Genomic DNA, 16,640 nt, shown 5'->3' on the forward strand with positions numbered 1-16,640 from the left:
TGGACACAGGTTCCTCAGCCCTCTGCATAGCTCAGTGGCCAAGCACCTGCCTTAATAATAATGATAATAATAGTGATTATGATGATAGTTTTATTATTTATACCCATCTTGCTGGGTTGTCCCAGTCACTCTGGGCAGCGTCCAACACATATAATAAGACATCAAACATTAAAAACCTCCCCATACTGGGCTGCCTTCAGATGTCTTCTAAAAGTTTTATTGTTGCATTCAGAAGGTCACAGGTTCGATCCCAAGTGGTGATAGGTACTGTTTGAGTGAGGCAGGGTATGGCTGGTGGGGGGTGGGAGGAAAAGTGCCCCCAGGATCACACATTAACGTTGCATGACAGTAATGTGAAGACCCTCCTAAAGTGGATGAGGATCATGGGGGAGAGATTGCCAGGGTGGATGAGGCGAATTGCTCTTCACAGGAGCAGGGGTTCACCTCAGAAAAAGAGGAAGGAAGGGGGAGGGAGACGAAGGAGGGAAGGAAGAAGACGAGAGAAAGAGGGAAGAAGCTGCAGACCCGCAGAAAGAGGGAACGGTGCACAGAGGGGAGAAAGGAGCAGAGATGAGAGGAGGAATGCGACAGTGACGGAAAGAAAAGGTAGAGGGGGAAACCGAGAAGAAAGAAAATTGGACATTACGAGAAAAGGAGGAACGAAAGAGCAAACAAGATTTTAAAAGTCAAGGAGGGCAAATCGGTGTCAAAGAAGGAAACCAAAGAATCAGCTGGAGAGGAAGGGACCCTCACGTAAGCTGAAGCAACAAGCAACATAAAGAACTAATAATAGTAATAATAATTCTGGAGAAACTGGGAGAGGAGCCATTGAAATATAGGAAGGCAAGGGACGAGTGCATTTGGGCCGCTAGCAGACCCGGAAAACACAGAGGAGAGAAGTCACGGAATTTCAGATTTCAACTTGGCGCCATGTCCCAGGGAGGGTATTTTGAGGGCAGTGAGCAGCGGCAATACCAAGCCCTGGAGATGCCCCCTGCCAGGCCCAGCGGCACGGACCTGGGCCCCCTCTGTGAGTCGGAGCTGGCCTCCTACATTGGAGACGAGCAGCTGCTCTCAGAGCTGCTGCAGGGGGCCGGGCAGAGGGGGCCCAAGCCAAGCACCCCCTTCTCCAATTTCTTCCCTGGGGAGCCATACCCCTACCTGTCTTACGGAGGGGAGCGCAAGGTCCTCGGTCCCTTCGACCCACGTCCGGTCGCTGTCAAGGAGGAGCCACGAGGAGGCGAGGCCGGTCGCGCAGGCGGGCGCCACCCGTACAGCCCCATGCACTTCTCGCCAGCCCACTGTGCCCAGGTGGCCCTCGCTCAGCCTGGCATGCGGGCCGGACAAGCACTGAGAGTCCTCAAGGTAAGGAGGAGAAGCACGGTCCCCCTGTTCCCAGCTTTGCTTTCACCCTCACCCAGCTTGGAGACTTTCTCAACTCCATAACCAAATTAAAAAATGATGACCCCAACTTTGGAGGTCATTGGTGACTACTCACCCTACCGGCTAAGTCCTCCTGTTGTGGTTGGAGGCAGAGACGCTTCTGAATGCCAGTCGCTGGGAGCCACAGGAAGGTGAGAGTGCTCTGGTGCTCAAATCCTACTTGCGAGGTTCCCACTGGTTAGCCGTGGTGAGAACAGGATGCTTGCTGGGCCCCTGACCTGATCCTGCAGGCTCTTCTTAGGGTCTGAGCTACTCCGGACTCCAAAACCTGTCCACACTGGCACAGCTCCTTCCCCCACCCCACCCCCCAAACCTCAATCTTCTCCGAGTATTTATTACTGTTAACTATTGTTATTGAAAGTGCTTTAGAGAGTAAAAAGAAGGGGGGGAGCAAGTCTGTCCCTTTTGGGGCTTAAATCTATAACCTGATGCACCGGCGAGAGCAGAGGAAGGGGAAGGAAGTGGAGAGACAGTGGGAGATGGGAAGAAGATGCAGCTAGGTCGGTTGCACATACTTAGGTTTAGTTACAGCACGGGCAAGAGCAGGGGGTAACCCATGTTGTGCCCTCCAGATGTTGCAGGGCTCCAGCCCCCCATCAGCCCCAACAATCAGGGATAATGCAGTTAAACAGTCTGCAGATCCGCACCCTGTTTGTTGTCCCTGGACAAGGGCCTGTTTTGCCAAAGTTTGCACAGAAAAGTTGAGGAGAGGTTTTAAGGGAGCCAAGAGAGGGACAAAAATGAGTTCCTTTTTGGATCCCAGTTCCTTTCTATCTGGAACTATAGGGCTCAGTCCTGAAGCGTTTGCCTCTGTTCCTAAAACCTGACTTGCCTGCCCTCTTAATCCGGGACCCCAATGTCCCTCGTCAGCCCTTGTGAATGCGGTCTCTGCAACACTGGGATAAATGCATGATATAAGCTATAACCCACACCAAGAAAAAGGGGAAAGGAGCTGAGCTTAACAGAGGTAAAAAAACAAACAAACCCTCCTACAACAGCTCCATTAAAGGGCCCTTCCCATGACTGTGAGTGAACGAGAGATGATTTTGTGAGATGATGTGCAGAGAACCAAGGATCTATGATGGAACAAGCGATCAACCAGGCAAAATTAAGTAAAATTAGGGACCACATGAGCTACCAGCAAAATATTACCAAAAAAAAATGAAGGACTATTTAATGCAACCATTAAAAGACACTGCAAACAGGATACGTATTAAAAACCTGAGAGATTCCAAATGCATGGAAGAATGCATATATCACAGTGACTTCCTTTAACCTAAACCAAGGATCTGTGTTACAAGCACAGACTTTCTCAGAAACAAGGTTTCGTAGTGGTGCAGCAATAAAACTGCCAGCACACGCGTGGAAGCTAAGCAGGGCCCGGTTTGGTTTCAGATTGGATGGGGGACCAGGTTCCTGCCTTGTCCCTTCCGACTCTAGGATTCTAGGATTCTATGAGAGGGGTAGGTCTTGCTTCCAGAGCAGGCTGGGCCCATAAGGGCATCTGGAGGCACAGCCCCACCAACCTCAGCCACAGCCCCACCTGCCTACCTTGTTCTCCTTATTTTATTGCTATTTATTTGATTATTTCTTTGATTCTTGCATGAATCCATTCCAAGGAGTGGCCCTGCCTGCCCGCTTCCTCCTTCTTAGGCTTATCTTTGCAGAGCTCGGCAGGCAGGAAGGTGGGGACGAAACTAGAATCTGCTATGTCTCTGCCTGCCATTGGCTGTGGTTCCACTTAGGGCCCCACCAGTTTCAATGGTCACCAGCTGCCGCTGCTTATCCCAGAATCCAAGGGTGTGGAGCCAATATCTGGAGCATCTGGGAGGGCCCTCCTACAACCGACAATCTCCATCTTGGCACGGAGGGCGTTTCTAGGCAGGTGCATATTCTGGGATGGGTGACGCCTCTTACAGGCAAATGTTTTGCAGTGTCTACCCACATTGTTGGCATTAAAATACCAACCTGTATCTTTCCCCCAATTAACCTGGATTTATCCATTTCGGGGGAAATCAAATAAATTTATTATTATTATTATTAAAATCTGTTTGAAATGATCTATGTGTGACATCTGAACGATCCATTTACAGTATGAAGCTCCTGCCTGGAAATGCCCTGAGTCCACAACTAATTTTTATACTGTTTCTAGCTGGCTACACTTTCGTGACAATTTGATTTGATATAAATATTGGCCAGCTGTGGGTTTTGAGGCCTGATGCGTGCTCTCTCTCTCTCTCTCTCTCTCTCTCTCTCTCTCTCTCACACACACACACACACACACACACACACACTTGTGCTATTGTCCCTAACCCATGGAAGGATCTATCCATTTCAATTGTCTTGGTTTCTTGCTTTTTCCAATATTAAATTCCATTCTTTGCATCTCTGAGACAATGTGAGATTCCACAAGACTCCTCATGAAAATTCACTGGCCTTTTAGTGCGATTTTCTCCTAGTAAACACATTTTGTACGCAGTTTTGACTACCGTACACCTTTTGCAAGGGATTTCCCCAATATAATGCATTTTTATATGTTTTGGGGTTTTGTTTTTGTTTGTTTGTTGTTGTTGTTTTTTGCTAATACAGTCATTATTACCTTACCTTAACATGCATTTTTGTAAGCACTGATTGCCTGGAAAACTACATTGCAAAATTCAGAGCGTTCCAAAGGACAGTCACGTTTCGCTTTTGCAAGCTGTTTCGGAAACCTGCAAACTTGATAAGTTTGAGTACGAAGCAAATAAAATCCCTGATTTTTTGCCCTTCCCGCTCCTCCCTCTGTGTCTCCGCAGGGCCCCCCTTGCAGCCCGTCCCCGCCCTGCACCCCCAAGGGGAAGAAATCGGTCAACAAAGACAGCCTGGAGTACCGGCTACGCCGCGAGCGCAACAACATCGCCGTGCGCAAGAGCCGCGACAAGGCCAAGCGCCGGGTGCTGGAGACGCAGCAGCGCATGGTGGAGCTCCTGGGCGAGAACGAGAGGCTGCGCAGCCGGGTGGAGCAGCTGGTGCAGGAGACAGAGACCCTCCGTGACATTTTCCGCCAGATGCCTGAGGCGGCCGGGCTTATCAAAGGGCTTGGGGGCTGCAGCTGAAGGCAGCTGGGGTGGGGTGGGGAGCGAGGAAGGAGGTGGTGGCACTTAAAACCGAGAGGGGGGTGGGTGCGTGCAATTTTGAGTGTGTAAATAAAAGGGTCTCTCATGGCACATGTTTGCTTTAGTGATGTGTCCTTTTGCTTTATAGGAGGGAATTGGAGGAGGGCTGTAGCTCCGTGGGAGAGCCTCTGTTTTGCATGCAGAAGGCTGTAGGCTTCTCCCGGTACCTTTCTTGACTTAATAATATATTATTTATACCCCGCCCATCTGGCTGGGCTTCCCCAGCCACTCTGGGCAGCTTCCAACAAAATATTAAAATACAGTAATGCATCAAACGTTAAAAGCTTCCCTAAACAGGGCTGCCTTCAGGTGTCTTCTAAAAGTCTGGTAGTTGTTGTTCTCTTTGACATCTGGTGGGAGGGCGTTCCACAGGGCGGGTGCCACCACCGAGAAGGCCCTCTGCCTGGTTCCCTGTAGCTTTGCTTCTCGCAATGAGGGAACCGCCAGAAGGCCCTCGGAGCTGGACCTCAGTGTCCGGGCAGAACGATGGGGGTGGAGACGCTCCTTCAGGTATACTGGACCGAGGCCATTTAGGGCTTTAAAGGTCAGCACCAACACTTTGAATTGTGCTCAGAAATGTACTGGGAGCCAATGTAGGTCTTTCAAGACTCAAGACCCTGGGAAGCAATTGCTGGCCATCGCAGGCAGTGCTGAGCTAAGCAGGCCAACGATCTGACTTGGGGTGGCAATCAGTGCTTTCTCCCCTAAAAAACAAAGTTTAGGGGTACTCTCATTTTCCAACTCATATTGAAATACTGCCTCTCAATGAGGCCAAACATAGAGCTGCAAATTAAACGTTTCCAGTGTGCTTTAAGTGCAATATACAATGTGACCTGAGATGGCGATGGTGAGCCTTATGGAAAATTCAATGCATTTTTAAAAATGCTTAAAAAAAAAAAAGCATTTTCAGATCGGATTTTATATATGTGTGTGCAGATTCCACCCTGACATCTCCAGGTATTTTTCACAGCCTTAGACCCTGGGTGGCCATTGCCAGTGGAATATAGACAACTCTGAGCTAAACAGGGCAATGGTCTAACTTGGAATGAGGCAGCTTTGTACGTCGCGAATTGCACTCATGCCCATCTGCTCCCGTGCTAATGAAAGAGATACAGGGCTCTTTCCACTAGAGATGCTAAGGACCAAACCTGGGGCCGCATATGCAAAACCACTGAGCTGCTGTGGTGAAGAAAATTAGGGTGTGAGGCTGGAGCGAGTGGGTCGGCAGCAACTCAAGGACAGATTTATGCATGGCATGCTTTCAATCCAGTACTCTCTGCACTCAGCGCAAGGGCCAGGCCAAGCTAGTCCTCAGTCGCCATGCAGAAATTGCAGTAGCAAAGTATTTTAAATCAAGAAAGAGCCACCTTTGCAAGATCTGGGACCTTCACAAGATCAGGGCGGAACAGCAGGAATGGCACCGGCAGCTGGCATTCTTGGGCAACTGCCAGGGCCCACAGCTGTGACCACTCCTTATGCCTACTCGGCCACCCACTTTAAACCCAGCTTTAATTTCCCACGATGCTCCTGGTATAGCCTTGCTCCAGGTCTCCATGTCTAAAAATCCTAAAATGAGAGCTGCAGACTTGTGTGCAAATGGCACACTTCATAACAGCCCCTTCAAACCTGCAGCCGGGATTCAAACTCAGATCTCCCTTCTTGCTGCATCCTCTCCTTTGCCTGCCTGGTGCCCTCCAGATGCTTAGAATTACAACTGTCTTCGGTTCCAGCCTGCACAGCCCAAAATACTGGGGGGGGGGGGCGGGACATCAAGTAGGCGAAGCTTTCCCTATAAAACCTGACCCTCCATTTCTTCTTGTCACCTGGAGGAAACCTAGACTTCTCCTTGGGTTATACAGAGCCGATTTGTGGCATTGGGGGGGGGGGGGAGAAGGAGTTGCAAAAGGGCCTCAAGCTCAAAGTGGACCCCAGTTTTAGATCCCTGTTTATTTTGGGGCATTTGATAAATTCCATAACTTATTTTCAAGCCCACTGGACTAAAAGGGCGAGCGAAATAACAAAGAGGATGGAACAAAATATTTAAGAGGAAAGGTTGTTGCATCTGGGGCTTTTTCGTTTAGGGAAAAGGCGACTAAGAGGGGAGACGATATAATTTTATATAAAATTACGGATGCCCTCGAAAAAGTGAATAGAGAAAAGTTTTTCTCCTCTCTCACAACACTCGCTGAGATCCAATGCATCTGAATGTTGGAAGATGCAGGACAGATAAAATAAAGTCCTTCATGCAGCAAATAGACTTTGGAACTGGCTCCCACAGCATGGCGCTTGAAGAGGACTGAACAGATTCCTGGCTTTGGGTGGGGGCGCATATTATCAAGGTCTGCCTCTGACACTCGGTGCCTGGAACAGCAGCAGGAGGAAAGGGCGCGTTCTCACAATCTGCTTCTAAGGGTTCGCCAGAGGCCTCTTTGGCCCCTGCGTAGCAGCCAGAGGCCGGACTAGATAGGCCTTTGGCCTGATCTGGCAGGGCTCAGCTTCATCTCCTGCCTTGAACCTGGACAGAGAGAAACTTTCCTTTACAATCCTGAAACTCAAGAGCCATCAGGTTGAAACTGGTTGACAGCCGCTTACAGAGCTCTCTACGCCCTGAGATGTGATGATGGCCAGGGCCTTGCAGAGGCCCGGGCCAGGTAAACAATGTGCCCCCCCTTTTCCCCCCCTGGGGATAACTGAAGTCTTATAAATAAGTACTGTACATAAATATTTTTCACAAAAGTTATGCTGACAAATAATTTTATTTCAAGGCTTGAACCGTATCTGCATATAAAGACAAAATGGAAAATATAGCTATACAGTGGTACCTCGGGTTAAGTACTTAATTCGTTCCGGAGGTCCATTCTGAACCTGAAACTGTTCTTAACCTGAAGCACCACTTTAGCGAATGGGGCCTCCTGCTGCTGCCGCGCCACCGGAGCACGATTTCTGTTCTCATCCTGAAGCAAAGTACTTAACCTGAAGCACTATTTCTGGGTTAGCGGAGTCTGTAACCTGAAGCGTATGTAACCTGAAGTGTATGTAACCTGAGGTACCACTGTACAATAGTGCTTTTTTAAAATACATAGGGAATGTACGCTAACCAAGGCCCCCTTTGGAATCGGAGGCCCGGGCCAAGTGGCCCATATGGCCCCCCCCCCTCTGTCTGGGCTTAGTGATGGCCGCTGGCTTAGATTCTTCTTTGCCTTGTGGGACTCTGGGGCCCCTTTCCTTGTGCTCATTTCTCTCTCTTTCTCTCTCTCTCTCACACACACACACACAGGCAAGGGTTGCACAAGCCGGTGGTTGATGTTACAACCTCTGGAGAGCAGCTTTTTGGATGGAGGTGAAGCGACGTTTGCTAGCCGCCCTGCCTCCCTTGGGCCCGTGCATCACCCAAGAGACCCCCTGCGCCTAGCGGAAGCCCCCGGTACTCGGGATTTGGGGTTTTCTCAGCGCCCTCTTTGCCAAGAGTTCGGCTCCTCGTATCCCAAATTTGCTCGCTGTCCCCGTCCAGGCAGGGGTGCAAAGGAGCCGGCCTCAAGGTAAGCCTTGCATCATCTTGTGAAATAACCTGTTACACCACTGAGAAGGAGAAGGAACTGTGCCACAAACCACAAGCTGTTCTGCATCCCCATCCTGCTACAAACACCCCCCCCCAACTCGACCTCGCAAGGGTGTCCTCGCCCCCCAACCCAGACTAGAACTGGGAGCCCCAAGTGGAAAGACAGACCGCCACCCTCAAAACCAGCTCTCCCCCCCGAGCGTCCGAGGCCGGGCCCACGGAAGAAGCGCAACCCTCCCAGAAGGCGCAATGGCCCCCTACCCGCCACCTTCCCTCTTTCCACACCGTTGAGGTCTCCCCCACCCCCAAGCCATGGCTCACTGCAACCGGCCGGGTTTGCGAAACTCCTTTCCTGAAGTGTTTCAAGGGGAATGGGAGGGAGGGAGAATCCGTCCCGACAATTCTCCGATGAAAATAGGGGTGCCCCATTCCATTGTGATAATTTGACTATTTATACCCCACATATCTCGATGGCAGACTCTGGGGTTGTGCGCCCATCTCACTCAAGAGGCCGGGGGCCAGCGCTGTCCGGGGACACTTCCGGGTCACGTGGCCAGCGTGACAAAGCTGCATCTGGCGAGCCAGCGCAGCACACGGAAACGCCATTTACCTTCCCGCCAGTAAGTGGTCCCTATTTATCTACTTGCACCCAGGGGTCCTTTCGAACTGCTAGGTTGGCAGGCGCTGGGACCGAGCAACGGGAGCGCACCCCGCCGCAGGGATTCGAACCGCCGACCTTTCGATCGGCAAGCCCTAGGTGCTGAGGCTTTTACCCACAGCGCCACCCGCGTCCCTAAGGGTAAAAAGGTAAAGGTACCCCTGCCCGTACGGGCCAGTCTTGACAGACTCTGGGGTTGTGCGCCCATCTCACTCAAGAGGCCACTTTTTTACCCCACATATCTCGATGGCTTGCCCAAGCCACTCTGGGCAGCTTCCAACATGTATAAAAAAATAAACTTTTCAATTTTTTAAAAACTTCCCTATACAGTGGAACCTCAATTTTCAAATGTCTCCGTTGTCGAACATTTTGGCTTTCGAACGCCAAAAACCTGGAAGTTACTGCTTCAGTTTTTGAATGATTTTCGGAAGCCGAACGTGCCACGCGGCTTCCGTTTTGAGTTTCCCTTTTGTACTGAGGCTTCTGTGTTTGGTTTTCGGTTTTTGAACATTTTGGAAGTTGAACCGTCTTCCGGAACAGATAACATTCAAAAACTGAGGTTCCACTGTACAGTGTTACTTTAGGTTAAGTACTTAATTCGTTCCGGAGGTCTGTTCTTAACCTGAAACTGTTCTTAACCTGAAGCACAATTTAGCTAATGGGGCCTCCCACTGTCGCTGCGCCGCCGGAGCACGATTTCTGTTCTTATCCTGAAGCAAAGTTCTTAACCTGAAGCACTATTTCTGGGTTAGCGGAGTCTGTAACCTGAAGCGTATGTAACCTGAAGCGTATGTAACCTGAGGTACCACTGTACTAGATTGCCTTCAGACATCTTAGAGGTTGGGTAACTCCATACCCTCCAACATTTCTCCAATAAAAACGGGGACATCTTAAGGAAAAGCGGGACATTCTGGGATCAAATCAGAAACCAGGTCGGCTTCTCTAAATCAGGGATGTCCCTGGAAAATAGGGACACTTGGAGGGTCTGCCAGAGAATTCTGGGAGCTGTGGCTTTTAAGGGTGCTGAGGGTTGTTAAAAGACCCCCTATCCCCCCCCCAAACCTACAATTCTCAGATTTCCCCGTCATGAGGGGTTTATTGTTAAACCACTCTGGGAATATTGCTGCTCTGGGGGTGGAATGGGGGTCTTGTAACTCTAAATGTCTTAAATTAAATGGTGCCTCTTACGCCCAAAGAGGAAAACTGGTGCATTATCAGGTAGGCTTCAAGTCACGGGTTCAAGAGGTTTCCCCAGCCACTTTTGCCTGAAAATCCCATGATTTAGGGGCAAATCGGAATAAATATGATACGGAAGGAACGGGGGGGGGTACCCATCCTTCCCCACCGCTCCCTGAAGGGGTCCGAGGCGATGGCCCCTGCAGTGCCCAGCCGGCCTCGAACCCTCAGCATAGGCACCACACTGTACCCCTGCCTTGTAAATAAAAGGCTCTCTTTCCTGCCTTCACGCGGGCGGAATAAGCCCCATCTTTCCTATGCCTTTCTCTCGCCCTATTCCTAATGTGAGTTGACCGTATCATACTGCGTCCCCATTCACTATACTGAGCCCTGCTTTAGCCAATCACAGCCATGCATTCGTCCTGCAGGAGCTAGCTCAGGGAGCCCTTGCACGCCTCATTTAACCTACTGACAAGCTGCTGACGGCCCCCCACTGTGAGAACAATGGATCCGAAACCAAAGACCTCGTAAAACTGTCAAAATGTATCCATTCTTGCTACAATGTGTCCATTTTGTTTCCGCTTTTGATCACCAATACGGAATGGGTCAGACAGCATAGGAAACCTTTGGAAATTGATATAAAATCAACCATAACTCCAATTTCCTAGCTCTTGGTGTCATTTAACTCAGCTCCCTTTGGACTCCATGATGCCACCCCGACCTCCATAATCCCTGAAACGACAGGTCACGTATACAGGAACTTCTTAATCCTGTCAGATCGTCCTGCCTAACCCTTCCTCCGGGCAATACCAGGTGGCAGACGATGTATATCACTGTCCCATTGTCCTGCCACCACCGGTACTCAAGAAATGTTTATTTATGTATATCCCTCAATCTGCACATTCCCCCTCCCTTGTCTTAAATGTTAATTAGTGTAACCCCACCTTTCCTCTGAGATATTCATGACGTGTGTAATATATTCATGATGTAATCCATGAAACCCAACCTTCCCAAAATGTATTCATGACGTTTCGTGCACTGTATTCTGGGACTTGGAGGGAACTTTTAAAAGTCTATGTCGCCCCATTCTCGGGGTTCAATCTCGCCTTGAACCTGTTGCGCAATAAACTTGGATCTTCTACAGTTTGCTCCTGCATCCGGCTGAGCTCATTTTCTTCCGCAGGGACCCACGGACTTAGTCCGATGAGCTGGGTGGCAGAGCAGCCTCGCACCCAGATTTTTTCCGTAACAAATATCAATCAGGTTTTCTGTAGATTGCCGTTTGTTCTGATTCAGCAGTAAACAGGGGATTTTTCTGAGGAATGCAGCGGGACAAAAATAAAATAAAAATTAATAGATAGGCCCTTAATGCGGAGTAGAAATACCACAGAAGTGATCTGCCACAGAGGCTTTTCCAAAACTTCTTTGGCTCCAGAGTGGAGGGATGAAATAATCTGGCAGAGGAGGGTTTTGGGGATGGAGGGCAGGGGAACAGGAAGATATAAGTTTAGTGTGAAAAAAAATCACAAGAGTTGGGTAAAAAGAAAACACCTATTATGAGAGGCACAAGGGGGGATAGGAAGAGGAAAAAGAAAAGAAAAAGCCCTTTCTATTTAGAGACTCTGGAATAGCAAAATTGGGGAGGCTGAGAGACACAATGCCTCCAGAACAGACAATACAGTAGTTTCTGTCCTTGTCTTGAGGAAAAGCTGAGCTGTGGAACTCCTTGCCACAAGGAAAACACTGTGGCAAAGGACTTAGCGATTTCCAGAGATGGATTAGGTATTAGCAGAGAGCGATGTCAGTCACTGCCCACTGGCTATGTCAAACCATTTTGTGACAAGCGGGCCTTGGTAATTTCCACCCTTCTCTAGTGATCCCTGTGGGGAGAAGGTCCGAGATCCCTCGCAGCGCAGGAGACCCCCGGTTCAAGGAAGAGGAAGTTACCAATCTGTAGGTGGAGTTTGGGGTTGGTTTCGGGGCGGGGGCGGGGGGGGGGGAGAGAAGCCATCTTGTCCTTTGCCTCAGGCCAGCAAAATGCCCTAGGCCAAACATGTTTAAAAGAATCTGCTATGTCTCCAGGGATCCCAGGACACTGTTTAAAAACCACTGCGAAATACACTGTGAAACAGTGTGACGCGGCAGCTAAAAAAGCCAATGCAATTCTGGGCTGCATCAATAGGAGTCTAGCATCTAGATCAAGGGAAGTAATAGTGCCACTGTATTCTGCTCTGGTCAGACCTCACCTGGAGTACTGTGTCCAGTTCTGGGCACCACAGTTCAAGAAGGACACTGACAAACTGGAACGTGTCCAGAGGAGGGCAACCAAAATGGTCAAAGGCCTGGAAACGATGCCTTATGAGGAACGGCTAAGGGAGCTGGGCATGTTTAGCCTGGAGAAGAGGAGGTTAAGGGGTGATATGATAGCCATGTTCAAATATATAAAAGGATGTCACATAGAGGAGGGAGAAAGGTTGTTTTCTGCTGCTCCAGAGGAGCGGACACGGAGCAATGGATCCAAACTACAAGAAAGAAGATTCCGCCTAAACATTAGGAAGAACTTCCTGACAGTAAGAGCTGTTCGACAGTGGAATTTGCTGCCAAGGAGTGTGGTGGCGTCTCCGTCTTTGGAGGTCTTTAAGCAGAGGCTTGACAACCATATGTCAGGAGTGCTCTGATGGTGTTTCCTGCTTGGCAGGGGGTTGGACTCGATGGCCCTTGTGGTCTATTCCAACTCTATGATTCTATGATTCTATTCTATGATTCTAAATGTTAGGCCTGCAAGCATCAAACCAACAGCCATTGGCACAGGGCTGCAAGGGCCTCTGGTGGCCATGAGTGGAGTTAACACAGGACTCGACTCCCTCCAAGGCCTCAAGCAAAAAAATGTATTTATTTCCCTCCGCTGCTGCTGGATCCTTTCAACTGGCGTTACACGGAATCGAATCTGGGACGACTGGCTTACTATTTCTGCCAGTTGCCTCAGCTGCTCTCGGAGAAAGGCCCGTCTAGTTCCAGCATCCTGTTCTCAAATAAATACTGTACATACGTGGCCACGTGCCATGGATTCTTGAGCTGTGATTCCTGCATTGCAGGGGGTTAGGCTAGATGACCTTTGGGAACCTTTCCATCTCTAGAAGTCTACGATTCTGTGCTTAGAGTCTTCAAGAGCTGCTCTTTAGGCACGCACCGCAGGGCTTGGTTTGCAAGGCAGCTGAGCAGGCATGTCGCCGCCTGCTGTCGACATGATCAATCTGTTCTTCCTTGCTCCAGATTAACACATAAACACACACACGGAGAATCTTTAAAGAATATTTAGAAAATTACAGTATAAAAGGAAACATCCTGGCAGAATTAGACTGATCCCTGGATTGTATGAATATAAGTTCGTAGGGAGGTAAAAAGAAACTATATAAGAAATATGTAACTGTGCAGTATAAAGTAATGGATAGACAAAGTATAGTGAGATTAATTGGAAGTCATTTTTAATTCCCCCCATAAGTTTTATAATTGCTTTCAATTCCAGGAGTATATATGAAGATAGTTATATTAATCTTGTTGTATCTTATAGTGTGGTGGTTTGTTTGATTTTTCTGTTATTTGTTTGTTTGATTCTATGTTTGTTTAATTGTTTGTCCGTCTGTTTTTTCATAAATGTATTTATTTTAAATTAATAAATAAATTTTTTAAAAACCCACACACACATTCTGAAGGACGCACACATCATGAAGGAAAGTGTGTGCGTGCAGGAGAGGAAGCAATTGAGAGGGACTTGAGTGCAAACAGGAAAAAAAAGACACGATAATGCAGAAGTCAGCCTGCTCACATCCGTCCTCAAAAATTTCCTATAAGCCCCACCTACGGTAATTTCACTCAGCAGGGAACAATTGGAAGGCCAAAGGTCTAAGGCTGAGTCTAAGCAGAAGGAGATTTTATTTACAGTGGTGCCTTGGTTTATGAACTTAATCCATTCCAGAAGTCCTTTCTTAAACCAAAGCGTTCTTAAACCAAGGTGTGCTTTCCCATAGCAGCAGGGGACTCAATTTACAAATGGAACACACTCAACAAGAAGCGGAACATGTTCTTATTCCAAAGCAAAGTTCACAAATCAAAACACCTACTTCCGGGTTTGCAACGTTCTTAATCTAAGTTGCTCATAAACTAAGCTGCTCTTAAAGCAAGGTACCACTGCATTTTATTCTGTTTATGTTGCAGCAAGAAAGGAATGATTACTGGCCACACCTCTCTGAATGCAACTGGGAAAACGTGCCTGTGTAAGTAAGTAAAAGAGAGGCAAAATCTCTGGCCTGGGAACGGTTGGGATTCATGGATCTGTCAATTCCAGTTTTCTCGATTTCTCATTTTTCCTATCGTAAATTCAGTTCTCCACTTAGTTGTAACAATTTGCAATTAAAAGGGGGGGGGGAATCGTTGTGAATATTTGTCAGCATTCTAGTGTGAATTTCTGCTAACGAACACATTTTTGTATGCGCTTTCACACATAGGTATGTGTGATCATTGATGTTTCTAAGTGACATACATAAAAACAAGCCAGCTGGAACAGAGAAAGTCTCAGTAACGCGAAGAGTGTCCCTGTCTAATTTCAGGTGGGAAGGAGTTCCATAGGCTTGGGCTCCACCCTATGTACATTTTTGCAAAGCAATTTCCCCCTATAATGCATTTTTGCATGCTATTTTCACCAATATATGCATTTTGATGCACACTTCACCGTAATATGCACATTTTTGCAAAGCATTTCCCCTTTAACGTACAGTGGTACCTCAGGTTAAGAACTTAATTCATTCTGGAGGTCCGTTCTTAACCTGAAACTGTTCTTAACCTGAAGCACCATTTTAGCTAATGGGGCCTCCTGCTGCCGCTGCGCCGCTGCTGCACGATTTCTGTTCTCATCCTGAAGCAAAGTTCTTAACCCGAGGTAATATATCTGGGTTAGCAGAGTCTGTAACCTGAAGCGTATGTAACCCGAGGTACCACTGTAATGTGTTTTTGTACACATTAGCTCCACTGGAGAACCGCATTGTAGCATACAGAGATGTGCAACTTGAAAACGAGTAATAAAAATACTTTGGGGGAAGAAGAGAGATGTGTGACTTTCGAAGGATGGCTGATTCGGTTAGCGTATGGTTTTAGAAAGCGCTGCTTTCTCCCTGATCCTTACCTTAAAGTTAGAAACTGCCCCCTTCTGGTCAGTGAGGGTCTTCTAGATAGGCCTTTGGGGCAGATCTCCCCAAACATAAGGAGAAATAAGCAACAAGTGTCTAGAGTATGGTTACCAAATTTTTTCCAATGAATCCGGGGACACTTTTTTTGGAGGGGGGGGGGGGAGCTGAGTAGCAACAGGGAGTCAGTAGCGGGGATGGTGAGGCAAAAGACCCTGGGCCCAAGCACACATGCATATTGTATAAAGGTGCAAAGCCCTTCTTTTGAACCCTGTGAAACATAAATCCACAGATTTTTTAAAAAACTGGCAACAGCCACCTGCGACTCCCGAGCCTCCCCCAATCAGTCAAAACAAAGGGGGAAGGGGGAAGGAGATCACACAAGACACATCCTATGCGCACAATTCACATCATGTGGGGACTTCCGGCGAGGAAAAATGGCAGGCGCCACAGCAGCGAGCAGCTCCTGAAGCCAGCCAGAGCGGATGATACCCAGCTCTACCTCTCTTTTAAATCAGAACCAGTGAAGGCAGTGAAGGTCCTGTGCGAGTGCCTGGAGGCGGTTGGAGGTTGGATGGTGGCTAACAGATTGAGGTTGAATCCTGACAAGACAGAAGTACTGTTTTTGGGGGACAGGACGCAGGCAGGTGTGGAGGATTCCCTGGTCCTGAATGGGGTAACTGTGCCCCTGAAGGACCAGGTGCGCAGCCTGGGAGTCATTCTGGACTCACAGCTGTCCATGGAGGCACAGGTCAAATCTGTATCCAGGGCAGCTGTTTACCAGCTCCATCTGGTACGTAGGCTGAGACCCTATCTGCCTGCAGACTGTCTCACCAGAGTGGTACATGCTCTGGTTATCTCCCGCTTGGACTACTGCAATGCACTCTACGTGGGGCTACCTTTGAAGGTGACTCGGAAACTACAACTAATCCAGAATGCGGCAGCTAGACTGGTGACTGGGGGCGGCCGCCGAGACCATATAACACCGGTCTTGAAGGACCTACATTGGCTCCCAGTACGTTTCCGAGCACAATTCAAAGTGTTGGTGCTGACCTTTAAAGCCCTAAACGGCCTCGGTCCAGTATACCTGAAGGAGCGTCTCCACCCCCATCGTTCTGCCCGGACGCTGAGGTCCAGCGCCGAGGGCCTTCTGGCGGTTCCCTCATTGCGAGAAGCAAAGCTACAGGGAACCAGGCAGAGGGCCTTCTCGGTAGTGGCGCCCGCCCTGTGGAACGCCCTTCCAGCAGATGTCAAAACGATAAACAACTACCTGACATTCAGAAGACATCTTAAGGCAGCCCTGTTCAGGGAAGTTTTTAACGTGTGATATTTTACTGTATTTGTGGTTTTTATGGAAGCCGCCCAGAGTGGCTGGGGAGGCCCAGCCAGATGGGCGGGGTATAAATAAATTATTATTATTATTATTATTATTATTATTATTATTATTATTATTAACTGCGCTACCAGGC

General features: G+C 48.6%; 1 protein-coding gene across 1 annotated transcript; it reads left to right on the plus strand.

Moving 5' to 3' along the window:
* Positions 1-464: 464 nt before the first annotated feature.
* CEBPE (CCAAT enhancer binding protein epsilon) lies at positions 465-4,637 on the plus strand. The gene is made up of 2 exons (XM_028704117.2): positions 465-1,365; positions 4,239-4,637. Exons 1-2 carry the CDS (start codon positions 931-933, stop codon positions 4,536-4,538), a joined length of 735 nt encoding a protein of 244 aa, XP_028559950.1. The 5' UTR covers positions 465-930; the 3' UTR covers positions 4,539-4,637.
* Positions 4,638-16,640: the final 12,003 nt, after the last annotated feature.

Source organism: Podarcis muralis, chromosome 13, assembly GCF_964188315.1.
Source record: "Podarcis muralis chromosome 13, rPodMur119.hap1.1, whole genome shotgun sequence".
Classification (NCBI taxonomy): Eukaryota; Metazoa; Chordata; class Lepidosauria; order Squamata; family Lacertidae; genus Podarcis; species Podarcis muralis.

Excerpts from the sequence above, each read along its gene's own strand:
- CEBPE (XM_028704117.2), top strand. The coding sequence starts at position 931 with ATGTCCCAGGGAGGGTATTTTGAGGGCAGTGAGCAGCGGCAATACCAA. Across the intron at positions 1,366-4,238 it reads AAGCACTGAGAGTCCTCAAG|GGCCCCCCTTGCAGCCCGTC; the intron begins GTAAGGAGGAGA and ends GTGTCTCCGCAG.